Source organism: Culex pipiens, chromosome 3, assembly GCF_016801865.2.
Source record: "Culex pipiens pallens isolate TS chromosome 3, TS_CPP_V2, whole genome shotgun sequence".
NCBI lineage: Eukaryota > Metazoa > Arthropoda > Insecta > Diptera > Culicidae > Culex > Culex pipiens.
Genome location: NC_068939.1, coordinates 3796209 through 3814495, shown reverse-complemented (window position 1 = coordinate 3814495; position 18287 = coordinate 3796209). Strand labels below are relative to the sequence as shown.

Sequence of the window (18287 nt, the reverse complement as noted above, 5' to 3'; positions counted from 1 at the left end):
TTATTTTCATCAAGTCATTTTCGGTGCTGGAACTTGATTTGGAAACAATGCAAATCTGGATTAGGACAACTTCGGAGTTGAATTAAATTGTAAATATGAGGAAGGCCCAACCACCTAATGGTGGATTAAGAAACGTTTTAATATATGCTATCACGATAAATTGAATGGATTTTCATTTTTACTAATCTACATTTTTTTATGAAAAATATAATTTTATGAAGTACATCATTCTAATGAAGATATAACTACTAGACTTTAATCAAAGTCCACAAAGCCTCCATAGGATCAAAGCAGAGATTTTTCCCCACGATAAGATTTCTTCAAGGCTCCCCACAAACTGCCTCCCCTTGCATGAACATTTTCCAGACTATCCGGGGCCACACCTTATTCCCATAATCAACTCCACAAGCCCTCGGCGGCGGCGGAAAAATCGTTATAGTGGCCTTTGCGACCGGTCGGGCCACCCAAAATGACCTAGAAAGCTGAACGTCCGCACGTATAGTTGGAGATACAAAAGAAAATGCAGCCCCCCAACAAGAAGCAAACAAAGCAAGAAAGAAAATGTCGAGCATCGAACGCGAAAATTCGTGGAAATTAATTCTTGAAGGGAAAAACTATCGGGAAGAAGCACTGCTCAAACTCACCTGGAGCACTTTTATATATGTATAGTTAGATAGGTAGAAAGAGAGCAGCAACTGATGGCGCAACGAAAGAAGAGTAGAAATAATCTAATGGCAATAAACAGAATGAAAAGAAGGCAGAATCTAGCGAAGATAACAGCCGATAATGGCTACAGTCTGCAGCAAGGGAAAGAGCAAAGTGCTTAGCATAATGATACCAGAAAATGTTTGGCTAGTTTCGGCATTTGTATACTGTTTTGTTTTTGTTTGTTGCGCACCCCGTGGTAAATTTTCCAAGCGAAACAAAGGAACACATAAAATCTAGCGACAGAAAACATCTAAACTAGTGGGAAACAAAGTAAAACCAAAAATGGTAGAATAATAGAGAGTGATATACTAACCGCTAAATCCTGTTTTTTGTTAGTTTTGCAAGTATTCACAGTTTTACATTGCACAACGAAAAACACATCCAAAACCAAACACGTTTTACACATTCAGATGATGTTGTGGTAGGCATTGTTTTTTTTTTTTTGGTAGCAGGAGATGATGGTTGGTGGTGGTACAGTAGTAGTAGATTTTTAACAGTAGTAGTAGCAGAGGTGGTGATGGTGATGGTGGTACAGTAGTAGTAGTTACAGTAGTAGTAGTACAGTAGACAGAGACAGTTATGGAAATAGAAAACAAAAAAACACTTATTTTTACATTTATTTACAACGGTCATTATATTGATATATTAAATATGACATAAATAAATGAAACAGAATAAAAATCTATGCAAAACTGAAGATCGGGGATATTTTTGGGAGCATTGGATGTGGGAGGTGACGGGGTTCATCAATGAATGATTCTACAAATCATAAACGAGTTTAGCCCACATTGCAACATTGTTTCCACTACGTATACACCATATTAACCTAAGAACAACACAGCAAGAGGGAGTGTGATGCTTTGGATTTCAAAACAGCAAAACAGCACGCCGACAATACACACATTCCCGGGGAATACGAAGTGGAAAAACGATCCGAGGACAGTCTGTGTGAGGGTGGTGAGGGTACAAGACCCAGACCCAGAGGCATCGGCAAAAGGCAGCAAGAATGACAGTGGGTACAGCAAAAAAATGTAAATATTTATGAGTGGAAACACATATTTGTGCTAATGGCCTCTGGATTGCACCGTTTTCCACCCGCTTAGCACAGTCAGGTACTCTCTCTGAGCAAGAAGGTACTGCTGCTAGAACAACAACACTGTCCTCGTCTCGTATTCAAACAGTTGCAAAATGTGAAGACTAAATTATGCGGAACTGGAAGGCAGCACGGGGGAAAAAAAGTGAAATAAACTGGGGAACAAATTATAAGATACACACACTCACACGACTCACAGGGGGGAGCTAGAGGGGTGGAGTCTACTGTACCGGAGATACAGACAATGAGCCTCCTTTAGTAGAGCTTTGGGTAGAACCGAATGTCAAATCGGAGTAGTAGACTCATAACTTAACTTATGAAACTCATGAAACTGCTTTTTGTACATTCCATCACATACTCAGACTTCAGTCTTCTCACGCAAACATTCACCATTCCTATCTTTTTGCATCTCTTTATAAGGAAAACGTCGAACGGATGGAGTCTGCACATGCAGTACTTCACCAAATATAAAAACAGTAGAAAAAGAAGAAGAAAATCGAGGGGTGGGGAGGCACATCAGACACCGAATAGCTGGTTGGGCAAGAAAATCCCACCCCACCGAACTTCGCAAAGGACGACGGCGAATCCGAACAAGAAAGCAGCAAGAAGAAGCAATGTTTTGTCGGACTGCCGTCGTCGTCGGTGGCCATTGAGCGGTTTTTGGGGAGCGCGCGCGCACACCGAAAAGGAAGCGGTTTTCAGGTTTTGCCTTTTTCGTGCCCCGCTACCTTGAAAATCCCAACCCAAACCAACCACCCCTCCCGAGAAAGATGCCGGGGAGTCCCCACTTCTTCTTCCTTTTGGGAGAATCGATCGGTTTAGGTCGTTGAGACACAACATCTACGAGCAAGTCAAACAAGATTTTAGGGTCAAGTCAAGATGTTTTTTTGTTGTTCTGAGTCATCCGAACTGAAAATGTCCTGGGAAATCTACCGCCATGAAACATGCTTCTACAAAGTTCACGTTTATGGTATGTTATTCCTTGGGACTTTTTGGCATAACTTAGAAACTCTTTTGACCACTTATGGTGTGATTTGGGTACTCCAAAGTATCCTGGAATACAGATCTTGGAGTCTACCGCCTGAGGTTCTTATTCAGTAATGTCCCTGAGACCACTTAGCAACACTATGTACTCTTTGGACCAGATGTCCTGAGTCCTCCAAAGTATCCTGGAATACAGATCTTGGATTATTCCAAAGTACACAGAAAAAAAAATGATGGTAATATTCATCAGGAAATGGTGACAGATTTTGTGGCAAAATAAATGATAAATTTTACCTTAGAAAATGATGAATTTTCATCAGTTTCTGATGAATATTCATCAGGTTCACATTTTTAAACATTTTTTGAGTAATATTACTCAAAAAATGAGTAATATTCAACCAACCAAATTTTCAACATTCCAAAATTCAACTTTTTTTTGCTGTGTAATAACACAATTCTACCAAGTTTTTGATTGAGGTTCATATTCAGTGTCCCGCCCGTGTGGATCAATCGGACCGCGCACTGGACTCACAATCCAGAGGTCGCCGGTTCGAATCCCGCGGCGGGCGCTCTAAAATTCTTTGTGTAAATATGGGTATTCGGCGCCGTCGCTCCGTGCCATACTTTCATACACTTAGGAGCCCAGGGCGGCGAAGTCCTTGTAGATAAAAAGGAAGACACTAGTGGTTGGTACTAGCAATGGTGGCCAACAGCTATAAAGTCAACTTCGTTTTTTTCATATTCAGTAATGTCCCTGAGACCATTAGCCAACACTATGTCCTCTGCGAATCACTTTTGGGATATTCTGTATCCTTCAAAGTGACCTGCAATATAGATCTCGAAGTCTGCCGCCATATCAACCAAATTTTACCAAGTTTTCCATGAAAGTTAATATTCAGTAATGTCCCTGGGCCCAATTGACAACACTCTCCAGTCCTTCAAAGTGTCCTTTAATACAGATATTGGAGTATAATGCTGTAACAACATCTGAATAGAGCTGGGACTTCGGATATCCGGATAACTGGCAGCATTGATAATTCTATTAGAAAATGAACTAACTCATACATGCCAGCTTTCTCTCACGACTGTGGAGAGACATTAAGACGAAACAAAATAAATTTACAGGTATTAAAATACCTTTAATGTTGTATCATATGATTTATGGACGAATACTATCATCCGAAAAACTATCCGATCCGTGACATTTTTATTCTTAAATCTTTTTGGGTTCCTTAAATATTTTTATCCAAATAATGTTCAGTTCTGATACGATTTTCGTACATATATTTTGATTTGGTTTGATTGAGAAAAAAAATTCGCTGTCAATTTCCTCCTACGATTTCGTTTCAAAGTGTCGAAAGTGCGAAAAATTGCCGTTATTTCTGCTGATATCCAGTGGAGAAGTGGGGGGGGGGGGGTCGCGGAAAAGGCGTCCTGACGGTGGACTTCAGGAGCACATCTTCCTGGATTTTCCAAGCCTGTTGCAAAAAAAATTAGCTGCTTTCCGGATTTCAACGTCAACGTTTCCTGGTAGCAACTCATCGGCGGATGGTGATCTTCATCCGGTGCGTTTACTCGGACAACCATTGGGTCCGTGTTCAAACTCGGCGAAAATTCGTATCATCAACCATCTGGCTGTTCCAAGTTTGTCGACGGATCTCAAGTTAATCAAACCGGACCACTCCTGATACTGAAGATGAAGCTGATATTGAAGATACATAATTTGGTGAGCCCGTTCTTGTTATAATACAAAAAAAAAAACTTTCACTTATACGCTAACATTCACTCATTCCACTCAAGACTGACTACGCCAATTTCCACTAAATACGCGGTAGGGTGTTCCCTTGGTCGTTCGCTGTGAGTTGTGGATTGCCTGCTTCTCTAATGAAGGTTCGACTGAGGGGGCATGCTTATTAATTTCTCGTCGCTCCATACCCTCAGTGACGTGATGGGAACAAGGGCGTCTATGCAAAGTGTCCCTACACCCGCTACAAATTTCCGGCGCTTGGGGAGGGAAAAGCGGAATGATTTTGATTTATGCGCCGGTATTTGTAGCAATAAAATTCGTGCAAAAAAACTTATGCACGTGGGTGTACAGATTATGGAGTAAAAGATGATCGAATTGTTCACCTAGCGCTCACATGTGTTCCAGGACCAAGTTGCCTGCGGGTATGGGGATCATACATACATACATACATATATTTTGATTTGGTTTGATTGAAAAGATGATATCTGATTTTATATAGAAAAAAATGTAAATTATCCGGATATCCGAAGTCCCAGCTCTACATCTGATCAACATCCGAAACTTCAATTGATGAGTAATCAAATAACCCTTCAAATGAGACATGAAAGTTGAAGATCTTGCCACCTAGGCATAAGATATTCGTACTTATTTGAATATTCTACTCAAAAGCCGGAGTTGCCAGAGTATCAAATCAAATACGGCAATGCCTTCTTATATCCAATGATGAACAAAAAGTAGGTTTAGGATTTAAATTGCATCCAAACATACTTGAAAGTTTCTGTAAGTTTAACAAATATGCTTATAATTTTATAGAACACATGCACTGCGATTTTTGGAAAGTTGAAGGGAATCGAGTGGTTTTTCTTGACTGTTAGAGAGAGCGTCAAATACCTTTTAGCAATCATGTCGTTCCAGATAAAACAAGTACACAGTTACAAAACATTCACATAAACAGAGTATTGATTAGTTAGACATCGATTTATAATAATGGCACAAAAACAGTAAAATACGATCATTATCTACATTGTAAAACAAAGTTGAACCCTTTTTTCGCAGTCAGTGAGTTACTGCCGTCAGAAAACTTGGTCCTGAGTTGGTAGTTGAAACCGAGCAAAAAAAAAAAACACACCGAAACACACAAACGCAATACACACAACTTTAATAGGCTTAATTTGATGAAGAAACTTCCTCTTTCCAAAGCAAAATTGCGAGAGAGAAAGCAAAAAAAAAAGCAACCACCCCGAAGCCTTCTTCTTGCATACAGGGCAAACTGCTGCTGACGTACTTGTTGGAAAACTCAGGACTGCACCAGACAGCGACATTGTCAGTCGACGTCGTCGTCGTCGCAGCGGTTGGCGGCGTCGCTCAGTTGCAGCACCACCAACCACACCGTGCAACTTCTTTTATTGCTCCGGCAGCCTCATACCCGGGGTGACAAAGGGGTTCACGGTGGGCTTGAAATTTTCCAAATATTCAAATTTGTTGAGTAGATATTAATTTCAAAGTACATCGATTTCAAACCCACCGCACCTGGTGCTTCCAATGACGCAACAGTTTTGTTCCAATTTTACGCCACTTGAAGAAGGTAACGACACTTTGACGAAATGCCACTGCTGAATCATAGCATTATTTGCCGCACCGACCAGGTTGCAACAAAATCGGTCCACAAACGACCACAAGAGGGCAGGCACCTGCTGCTGACGGCCGGTGGCGGTGAGAACATACAGAAACACTGACTGCGGTGCGATCATTTGCATAATACACGGGGGGCCGCCCGCCAACTGGACTAGCAGAGTAGAGTGTGTTGGTTGGTCATTTTGGGTTTCGAAAGTGGGCCTCTCCCCCGAGAGGACATTGCGAGCTGGCGAAAAGTGCAATGCTCGCTCGCGGTTACTTTGGTAAGCAGCTAGTAGATGCTGGAAAATTGCCCGAAAAGCATTCTGAGGGCGAGGTTTGAAATAGTGGTTTATGCAACAAGTTGCAAAATGATGATTTTTCAGCAAGTCTAATATTAGTGCTGAAAAATTTAAGTTTTGCAACGAGTTGCATACACAATTTTTTGTAGTTCCAAAAATCAATTTTATAACAGTATTTTGCAGTAAAACAGAGCTTTTTTTGATAATAAATTCAAGAGAAACATAATTTCCACAAGATTATTTATTATTATTATTTTTAAATTTTCAGCTTTATTTTGTCAGGGTGACCACTCAAATTCAATTTTAGAATTCCCGAATTTTGCAGAAACTCAAATAATAGGCTTTTCTTATCTAAAAAAAAATTTTCAAACAAAACCTTATCAACAAATTTCTTTAAAAAAAAAACTACTTAAAAAATGGAAGCACTCATCATTTTGATTCAGAGTAAAAACATAAACAATTCAAGCAAAACATTGTAATAGGGCCGAAGCCGAAGTGTAAACAAAGAGTCTATCCTGATCGTTCCTAATGTAAACATCAACTGACGTGAGCAGGATAGACTCTTTGTTTACACTTCGGCTTCGGCCCTATTACAATGTTTTGCTTGAATTGGTCTTTGAAAAATAACCGAAGGCTACAATACTTAAACTTTCAATGTTTATTTTTAAAATTTGGAAGCCGTATACTTTTTAATACTTCGTTTCACCTGGAAATGGCATAAAGTTGAAGATATCTGAATTACAAACTTTATTCTTAATTTTATTTTATTTTAATTAAAAAACGCTCAATACATTATTGCTTTTATTATTTTTTCAAAGAATTCAAAAAATATCTAGGAATTTGTTTAAAAAAATGTTGAAACTTGAAACACTTTTTAATTTTGTAAATTTTGATATAGAATTTTTGAATTATTGTTGAGTGCTCTGCTTGTCAGTATTCAACCGTTCCATTTTTTATTGATTTCAAATGTAGTTTGATAGGATTCAATATTTTACAACTTATTTTATGTGAAATGTAAGAAAAGACAAATTCTTTAGACATATTTTCAATGACTCAAAATTTCTTAAATTATTTTTTTGCAGATTGAATATTTTGTTTAATGTTTTTAACGTAACAAGCTTTTCTTATTTTTCATTCCGAAGGGTCGATTGGACAACAACGATAGGATTTTATTTTTATTTAAGTTTTTCGATAAATGAAAACCAAATCTTATCTAATGTAATCAAGGGAAAAGCCTGGAAAAAAAATTAAAAGAATTGATAAATTAAGTTAAACAAATAAAAATAATAACCCTAACAAAACCATTGCCAAACTCAAGTTGGAATCTTTTTACTCTAGATATATTCAACAATGTGACAAAATGAAACAGAATCATTAGTTTACGCTAGCCATAATCTTTAAAATTAGGCTCTATTTGTATATTAGTATTCTATTAACTTTGTTGTTGTTTTAAGTTAGAGTTTGATAAACAAAAAATAATAATAATCTCATCATTCATTAAAAAAATCATGAAGATTTGTGTCAATTGTATCCAAGTTTATTAAGATTTTTAATGTCTTAAATAGCCTTTTTATTCTCAAATAAATTTAAATAGTGAAAGGAATCTTAAATTTAAAGTAAGTTACAAAAGAATAATTGAGTGAAAATTGTACAAAATATTACAAAATTATTCAAAAATTAACAAATTCCCGACTTTTTCACGATTTTTGGCGGATATTGGCGAATTCCCGACTCTCCCGATTTTCCTACTTGAGTGGCCACCGTGGGAAATTTGCCTCATAATTTTCAAACAAAATATGTTACAATCGATTGTACAAGTTTTCTGAATAATTTTGTGACCTTCAAAATTCAATATCTCGTGGAAACATTGAGAAAAAAAGTGAAACCTGTGTAAAATTTTCTCTGGAACACGATGGTGAGGTTAAAAATTATATTCAAATATGTGATCTAAGTAAAAATTGAAAACCGCTGTTCTATAGAGAAATTCACTCGACGCTTATTTATAGACCTTCAGAAAATCCCAGTTGTAAACTTTTAAAAAGTGCGATGATAAGCAGCTGGCAACTTGATATGACGTTTCCTACACAATTGGAACAGACCCTAAGCACAGCAAATGTGGCTCTTATCTTCGCAATGCACTTGCTAAAATAACGGGAAAAAACGCATTGAAGCTGGGTGATTCTCGTGTTTCGGTTAGTTCTTTGAACACATGCGTTTTTGATAAGCTTGAGGGAAATGAAACACTAAAATTAAACACAATACTCGGTCTGACTCTGTTCTTTAGAATGCAAAATTCATCACTGCAAAATTGCGTTCAAAAGGTCGAACAAACAGGTTTGTTGTTTCTCCAACAAGAGTCCATTTAGCACGAATCAATTAGCACAATGTGTTGATTGTTTCCCGGATTCAGTTGTCTCTAGTTGATTTCTAGAGTTACGAGTTTGCTCATTTTGCAGTGATATTTAAATTTTAACCAAACATCTGTATTCCTTTTCCAAAGGAAACTTCCCTCTGACATTCCTGACGGAACGTCACTCTGCAAATGTCGAGTTGTTTGAAACAATGTTTAACTTACCGGTGCAAAAAAAAGTATAATAATAATTTCAAAGCCACCGCACTCCGGTGGGATTGTGCACTTAGTTAGCCACAAAAGTTCCGCCCGCTTTCATTAGATAAATGTCAGCGCAGCCTCTTCAAACATTTATGAATTTCTACTGCTGCTGCTGCTGCTGCACATCTGAGAAGTTGTCGTCGTTGATTTCCGAGTGGGACTCGTTCGTACCCCCCGCAGTTTCGTTCTGCTCCCGTTCTCGGGGCACATAAATAAACAAACAATCTCGCACAAGTGGTTAATCTAATAAAAAAAAGTACGCTGGTTTTACTCCAGCCTGGAGCATGACGATAGCGCGCAAATCTCGACTCACCACACATGCTCGACTGCGATTAGAGATGACGACACTTGTCAGACGATCTTTTTTTTTTGCTCCACAGACAAGAGGATCAACTAACGGGTTAAATTGATTAGTCAATTTGCTGGCAATCAATTGGGAGTCCACCCCGGGGCGGTCGTCGGTTGGGTTTAAATTGTTTCAATTGCTGAATATCTCAGTCTGGTGCGCGAAAAGAACTTGATACCAAAATGATTTAGATATTCCACGCGATATCTGTAGCAGGGAGCTCAGATAACGAGTTTCAGATCTATTATGACTGTGGTGATAAATGTTCGTGTGAGGTGTAACAGCAATCACTTCCATGGTAATTCGTTAGCACAATTATTTGCGTACCTGTTTACGGAAGTTTGGATGTGAAGTTTAACAATTTTTGTCCAACATGTAAAAAAATATGAATAAAAATCTTATTTTAGCCCTCAAAATATTTTTCAGCGTTTTCGCCAGGCAAAATTTTATGCTCACATTTTTACGACAAACTCGTGATTGGTTTCGTGCGATTTGGACTCCAAAAACAACAACCCTGATACGCCGCGGCCGTGTCGTCAAAAACGATGATGATGCCGGCGCGAGGTGGTTTATGATTCTCATCTGCGTGTAGAGAGCCAGCGCACATATAAAATACGTCCCGATGCGGCCTAAGGGCAACATCGCCAAACGAGGTCGAAACCTTATCGCGGCCCCCAGTTTATGGGACGTGGCGCAGTTATCGATTTCGCAGCTCGTCGTTTTTTTTTGTGCTGGGTTGAGCGCGGGATTAGATTGTGTCCTGAATATTTGTAGTATCACATTTTGAAATCTAAAAAGTTTTCATATTTGAAACAAATGTTATTTTGCACTAAATATACACATAATAACGACAATTGTCTAGAGCTTCACATTGTTTAAATATGAGTGCAATTTTGTCCGTGAGGGAACAGGCCGTTTTGCATCTTGTTTATCATTGTAAGACACCAGTCTCCATACAAGAGATTTATCTTTAAAATAAATTTTCAAATCGATTTGATATTCAGTAAGTAAACTTTTCATAAAATTTGAATTGCCAAAATGTGTATTTTTATAGTTTTAAGTTTTGTGCCAAAGATATTTAAAGTTTTTGTTTTCTATCCTTCAAAATTTTCCAAAGAATCAGAAGGCAAAACAAATATAAAAAAATAATCATTGAAACATTGTAAAGCGATGTTAACTACAATTCTGGAGTTCTTTTTTAATTTTGCAAAAAAGGACCAATAAACATTTGTTTTCTTATGTATTGCTTTTTGGGTGTTTTTGAATAACCCCGACCTAAAACCTTTTCAAAAACACCCAAAAACAAAAAATTAAAATGTTATTTATTTGACCCTATTAAAAAAAACTATAGAATTGTAGAATACAGTTGAATAGTTTTTTTTTAAATTATGATCGAATTGAACACGTTGATCCTTTTTAAATGTTTAACCGATCTGTTGTATTAAATTTCAAAACGAAGAAAAATGTCCCAATGCGATAAAATTTAAATAGTACAGTCCAGACTCGATTATCCGAAGGCCTCAGAAAATTGTTACTTCGGATATTCGAAACTTCGGATAATTGAATCAAGAAAAAAAAAGTTTTTTCTTTGTCTTATTTTTGCTTGTTGAGCTTAATTATGACCCCTAAACTTCTCTAAAGTGATTTAGAAATTTTAAATCCAAGATGGCGGCCAAAATTGTGGTGATGAAGTATTGAAAAAATGCATTTTGTAATCTTTAAGGCAATCAAACATTGAAATTTGACTAAAATGGGGTCACAGAATTTGAATTTGATGCTAAAAGCAAGAAAATACAAAATTACGAAAAAAAAGTTTTGCTCGTGATTCGATTATCCGAAGTCCCATACAAACCTTCGGATAATCGAACTTCGGATAATAGAAACTTCGGATAATGGAATCTGGACTGTATAGGGAATGCAATTTTGCTGCAATGCTTTATATATCATTCAACTATGCTTTCGTCCAAAATATGCAAAACAAAAAAAAAATCAAAATTTATTAAATCATTTAAGAGCTTTTATTTATTTTGCATTACGCAATATTTTACAAGTTTTATGTTTAATTTTCTGAACAAATATCAGGCCAGAACATTTCTGTCAGTTTGTCACCAACCTTTGAACGAGACCACAGTTCATGGTCGCGACCAGAACCACTTATCATCGCACACGGGAATGACAATTCAACGTGGTGAGGCTCATCGGAACACAACACCGACAACGGCCGAAAGCACGTCGTCAGCGTTGGATCATAAATCACGGTGCGGCTTATTTAGAAATCTATAGATGTAACCTCTTCTGGCATGAGGAAAGTATGGAAATCGTCCCTCTTCCTGTGAAGCTCACCCATGACAATGACGTCAAGCTTTGAGGACCAAAGCCATCAACTCTGTTCCGGTTGATGGTCAGGGTAAACCCACGCCCAAATCGTCGATTGGTGCTCATCCTACAGCATCATAATGCAACAGTGTGTGGGGGGTGTTTGTACATAAATTTTCATCATTGCAAAACACTTGTCTCGATGCAGTTTTGCAGAACATGGGAAACAGAATCCTCGCAACACCCACTCGAGGCGTGATGGAGTTTCAAAGGTCACACCGCAAAAGTGCGAAGGCGAGACCTTTCCCGGAATCAATCAGCGAGATGCATCCTTAATCAGTAAGGCAGTACGCACTTCATCGTACCTTCTACTTTCGAGAAAAAAGGAAGGAGATCGGCGGTAGATAAACCCAAGCCAATCCAAACAACACTCTTGGCAAGAAGAGAGCTCCAGAACCATTTTTCATTCATGAAAATCACTGCCATGATTCCAAACACGCGGCTAGCACCGAGACCCTCCCATGTTGAGACCATCCCACTCCCACCACGTGTCCCCCCCTCTCTGCCTCCTTCCAAAAAGACAGACGGAACGATCCCACCCCACACGGCACACACAAAGTCGTCGTCCTTGTGTTCCTCCCTATAATATGTGCGAAACATGAAACGCGTCATTGCGTCACGGATTTTTCCCGGAATCGCACACGAACACAAGGACTCTCACTCTCTCCCTCTCTCGGCTGGAACTCATTTTCCGCCCAAAACGCGTCGCTCTCCCGGAGTGTGGCATGCAGAGGAAAAATCGGGACTCTTCTCCTCCTGCTCGCACACACACACGTACGCAATCGAAACACACAAGTGTTGCTTCGCACTACTACAAAATCAACTACTACCACTAGAGGGGGGGGGAGGACACCCCGTGGGAAACGGAACTGAGAGCCGCGCCGCGGCAGCGGTCAACGGAACTGTAGCGGAACGTGCGGAACCGCGTGACTGTCGGTGACACTTCCTTGGGGATACGACCAGATCCCAAAATCGGGAAAGCTGGCTGGCAACTGGTGTTTTACAATGATTTTGATTTAAATCGTGCATGTTCTGTTTCAAATCAGGGATACACTGGGATACAACATCCCACAATAAGAACAGAATTTGAATGATAAAATTGGGATACATTAGATATGCTATTACTTTTTTTGGGAATGTCAGTAGCTTGTTTTAAATTAATTTGGTTGGACACTATTGGAAATTTCCAATTTTTCCATCTTTTTTGAGAAAAATCACACAATCTGATCTAATTATCAAGATTCTGATGCAATGTTCTAAAAATCAAGCAGTTCAGATACCGAGTGATTTTTTTGTGAATACTTTTTTACGATAACGTCAGTGAGGGGACTATGAATCAAAAAACGTTAAACAGTAAAAAAGATGGATTTTGAAGGTTGAAAATTGGGTGGTTGAATATTACCTCTTTTTTGAGTAATTTTACCTAAAAAAATGTGTAATAATGTAAAAATTCATCAGAAACTGATGAAAGTTCACCAGTGTGTAATATAACACATTTTTTGACACAAAATCGGTCCCTATTCCCTGATGAATATTACCATCATTTTTTTCTGTGTTCTGTGTTTTTAAATAACAAAAACAACTTAAATGATGTAAAACATTTTTTAAGTAGTTTAGTATAGTTTACCAACATTTTCCAAAAATATGATGATGCCAATCGTTTGAAAATTGACCTTATCTCATCCCTTAGAGGGGGTGACATTGGATCAAATGATGCTCAAGTACAAAGATAGGGAAAAACAGTTTTCAGTGTTACACGTGTACAAGGGAATCGTATTGACATGCCAGAATGTTGGAAGTGACGATGTTTAGATATTTAGGTACTTTTTAAGCAGTCTCAAAAAAATATATCAAAAGGTCATTTTTGAAATGTTCCTCAAGACAGCAGCCAAAATATTAGGATTTGTTCTAGAAACGAGATTTTTTTCAGTAAAGTTTTCTAAACACTGGAACGCCCAACGCATGTCAAACTTACACGGACGCCCAAGCCCTTAAAAAAGTTGTAACTTCAACTCGCTGGTTCTCGATCATAACTCAACCAATCGGGACGATTCCAGTGATTTTTAAGGATTTCTAGGCAATCCTACAATTTTGCAGAACTCGATTATATCAAATATGTAATTTTTGCAATCAAAAATATCGTTCCAACTTTTTTTTTTGGCGCGCCTGCCTCCGCGGAATTTTGTTTTTTACAAACGCAAAAAATGTTTAAATGATGTTTTTGATTGTAAAAATTACAGATTTGACCAAATCGAGTTCTGCAAAATTTTAGGATCATCTAGACATCCTTACAAATTACTGGAAAAAAATCGTCTCAATTTGTTGAGTAAAAATTACAAAATCCGATCAATTTCTTGGGTTTTGTTTGGAGTTTTGATCCGGAGAACAACTTTGCAGAATATCTTTAACTGCTAGGAATTCGATACCCCCTAGCCATAGAACGGTAAAATTTGGAGCAACATTTGAAAGGGGCGGTACGACATTGTTCTTACGGCCTTTAATCCCATTAAAACTCGTGTAATGAAAGTCCGTAAGAGAAATTTCGTACTACTCCTTTCAAATGTTGCTCTAGAAATTCCGAATGATGCATAAGAAAATAACAACATTTGTCTTTTTCATACAAATTCGATGATTTGAACTGAATTCATCATAAAACGTTGCATAAATGCACGTTTTATGATGAATTGCGCTGAGTATTTCACAAATACGAAGATTTGAAAACCGAAATCAATGAGATTTTGATCGGTTAAATATCTTTCAAGTTGAACAGAATTCAATCGAAAATCGGCTTTCGGATCGGAATAATAATTAGCTTATAGTCTTAAACTTGGTGAAATGTAACAATTAAACATAAATCCATCACCACAGTTACAGTAGTAATAACGTAAAAAAAATCGTAAAGAAATTTATGCAAATATAATTCAACCACCGATTTTTAAGCAAACTTTCTTATATTTATATATACTAGGAGAAACACAAACTGTTACATATCAACATATAGAACAGATATGCGGTATGCTGTATGCTGAAATCCCTGATTTTGCCTTCCAATAAAATCTCGATCTCAGTTGGTTATGAATTCGAACATCGATAAATGGAAGCCAAATTTATTTTGAAAAGGATTGTTCCTAAATGTTTGATGATTCCGTGTGAAGCTTTAAAATGATATTGTTGAAGGGTTCTATTTTGAGACTTTAGATATACGACTACTGCTGAATTGATGTTTGAACATTCGTGCTCAAACTCAATTCACTTCAACGAATCATCTTTGCGGTTAACTTTACGCAGTTGGCCTGGCCGTTTAGAAAAGAGAGATGTTGGAAGTAATCAACCCAACATTCTCCAGGATACTTCCGAAAGGATGGCTACTCTAGGATTAAATTTGTATACCATATTTTTGAAATTCCAAAAAAAGAATAGGATTTTTTCAGAGAAACGTTAGTTTCCCCATCTAAAGTTTTTCGTCCAAAACAGTGTCGAAAAGTATTACCTTCTCGATACAAGTGCTAAAAAGTGGAAGTTTTCGCCACTCAAATGAGTGCTACAGCTCTGTTATTTTTGATAACGATAAGAACCACACAATGACAAGAATAGTAAGTATTTACGAACCAAATTTGCAAAAAAATCTTTTTAGAAACCATAATTTACACACACCGAATGGCACCTCCTGTCAGCTCAGCTTAGCTCGCCAGTCGCCACACAACATTCGACAGCACCCCGTCCATCCAAAAAGCGGCGCTCAGCTGTTGATCAAGCCACCAAACAACAAATGCAGCGAAGCATAGACACACACACACACACCCTCGAAGAACGATAACCCGCGGAGTTCCGTGCAGAAGCGGATGCCCCCCGTTCAATAAGTGTACTCGATTTGACATTCAATTATCCCTTTGCCGCGCGGAACCGGAACACCGGAAACCAACTCTCAGCACAAACACACACACACACACACACACAACACTGAGGTTGAGGAATTTTAAGGCTTGGGGAATCATCAATTCCGGGGGACATTGAACAACAAAACAAACATATAACGGTTATTTGGTGGTGGGGGGTGTTTTAAAGTGGGGGGACGCGGGGTGACACTAATAATGATCTCACTAAAACCAAACCAAAGACGAAAAAAATGAAATCATCCGCAATTAAAGGATACGTACCGCCTGTAGGGCTGCTAATCTGTCCTTCGTCATGTTGGCGGCGTTTGGTCAAGTCTCCCGGACAGGGACACTACTCCGATCGCGCAGAAAGGTCAGACAACGTGAATGTCGTTTTGATGGGTTTTGGGGGGACCTTGGACGACGACCCGGGGTTCTACTACGGTGACGCTAAGGTACACGATCGGCCTTAGCTGCTGCTGCTGGTCGCCTCCTCTACTACCACTTCCACTTCCGCCGCAGGATTCCACTGGACACTCACTGCACCACCACCTTGCCACCTCACACAACACCACAACTATCTCGCTCTCGCCGCTGCCACGCGCTCTCTCTCTCTCGCGCGTTCTGCCAGCAGGTAGCTTCTTCACTCTCAGGAACCGGGCTCTTTTTCCTGCGTTGCCAAAACCGTACGATCCATTCACACCGGGTCACCTCCCATCCAGCACACCACAACTGAGGGGGGGATGAGGAGGAGGTTTGGACCACCGAGAATCTCGAACCTCACACTTCCGGTTTTATCTTTCTTCTTCACCGGATTCCTCGCACTCTGGTCAATTCTTCAGCACCTGGCGTGCCAAGAGTCGGTGCGGTCCTAAAGCCCCAACTTTTTCATCTGTCAAAAGATGGCAAAAAAATCAATCACTACTGACATTGTTCCGCGCTCACACACACGGATTCCAGCTGCTTCAGGCGACGAACCACTCCACCGTTCAACTGTGGCCACGCCACGACACGGCCCCGCACAATGACACACCCGGACCACCGTGAGACCGCCTTGCCGTTCCGGAGGGGTTCGACCAGTCCGAATATTCGCGCAAGATTGGTGTTCCGTCCACTTCTCGGGGCGACTCTCCAGCAAATTTGGAGTGTGTGAAAATCGATATCTTCACGCGACGACGACGACGACGACGACGTCGTTATGCAGCAGTGGCCACCGTTCGCTCTCTTCTGGTCTGGTCGGGTCGGGTCGAAACTCTCAGAACTCTCGGTCGGTCGAGGGCCGACGACGACGACGACGAGACGATGGTGTGTCACACAATGGACTTGCGTACAGTTAACTCCCATTCACAGACGTCGTCGCGCACACGTACGTGGGCACAAATACCAGAGCGCACAGGGCTTTTGGGAGTCGAGGGAGAGAGAGCAAAAACACAATCACAGCAGTGTGACTCGAGTCTGGTGTTGTAGTTGTGTGCGGCGCGCGCGATAATAGAAACTCGGAAGCGTTAATGTAGGAAACACTTCTATGCTAAATAATTCAACCTGTTATTGTGTTTTTTTTTTCTTCTGAGAATCTTTGTAAGAACCTTTGGAACGAACAACTAATTTAAAAAATCAATGGCTATAAATATTGAATCCTATTATCGAAGCATAGATGATTTTTAATTATATGGCGAAGATAATTAATCAAAAGATTGACAAAATGTTTGAAAAAATAAAAAAAACAAAAAATTTAAAAAAAATCAATGGAATATTTTCTAATCGTTCTAGCAATGAAAAGTTACAGCTTATTCCGAAGTCATAAAGTAGCATGACTGACAGCAATATAATCTATAACCTATGTCCACGCTTCCTTTCTTCGCTGTTGATTCTATAGAATAGGATCCGTTCACAGAATCTGTCTGCGCTGTTTATGCAACGCAGGAGGCCTGGTGAGACAACCCATAAAATATCTTTTCATCGACCTAATCAAAAGGATATCTGTTAAATGTAAATTTAGCTTGTCTCAAATAATTGATAACGAGAAGCTTCACATAAAAGGTAAAAGTTTTAGTGCCATCTCAAGAGAATAACAAAAGCTTGAATATTTAGCATTTTAATTTGGCATAATCTCCAAATGCTTAAAAAACTATACTTATGCTTATTGTTTGTAATTCATGAGTCTTAGGGCGACCATCCCGGTAATTCCCGGGATTTTTCCAGAACCGGGAATTCCCGAGGCAAACTTATGGGAAATTTACGAGCTTTCCGGTAAAAATATTTACGAGACTGAAAAACTAAGTCTGTCATATAGAAATTGCCAAAAACCATCAAAAAACCTATTTTTTGTTTCAACATTTTTATTTTTAAAACCGCTGTAACTTCACAAGGATTGGACTTAGGACAATGGTCAATATGGAGACTTTTATGTAAAATTGTCTGGGGAATCGATTCCCACTATGGGTTTTTAAAAATTTTGACGTTTACACAACACCTTTAAATTTAAGTTTTAGACTTAAAAATCGAAAAATCTCATAGAAGTGGCGTGTATTTTTGTTTCAGTGTATTTTTTTCAGAAAGCCCGTCCAATTTCCTACAAGATTGTCTTTGACCACTTTTTGATAAGACGCAACGGCTTCGAGATACAGTAAT

General features: G+C 38.9%; 1 protein-coding gene across 6 annotated transcripts in view; it reads right to left on the bottom strand.

The window, feature by feature from the left end:
• Positions 1–18287, bottom strand: part of LOC120417819 (syntaxin-1A) — an 88928-nt gene that overhangs the window by 67342 nt on the left and 3299 nt on the right. For all 6 annotated transcript variants that reach the window (XR_008212601.1, XR_008212600.1, XM_052710947.1 and 3 more), the window contains exon 2: positions 15939–16548. Coding sequence is in view for 4 of the 6 variants with exons in the window: in XM_052710947.1 (XP_052566907.1) it covers positions 15939–15971 (33 nt within the window). In the remaining 2 variants the exon portion in view is untranslated. The remainder of the gene's footprint in view (positions 1–15938; positions 16549–18287) is intronic.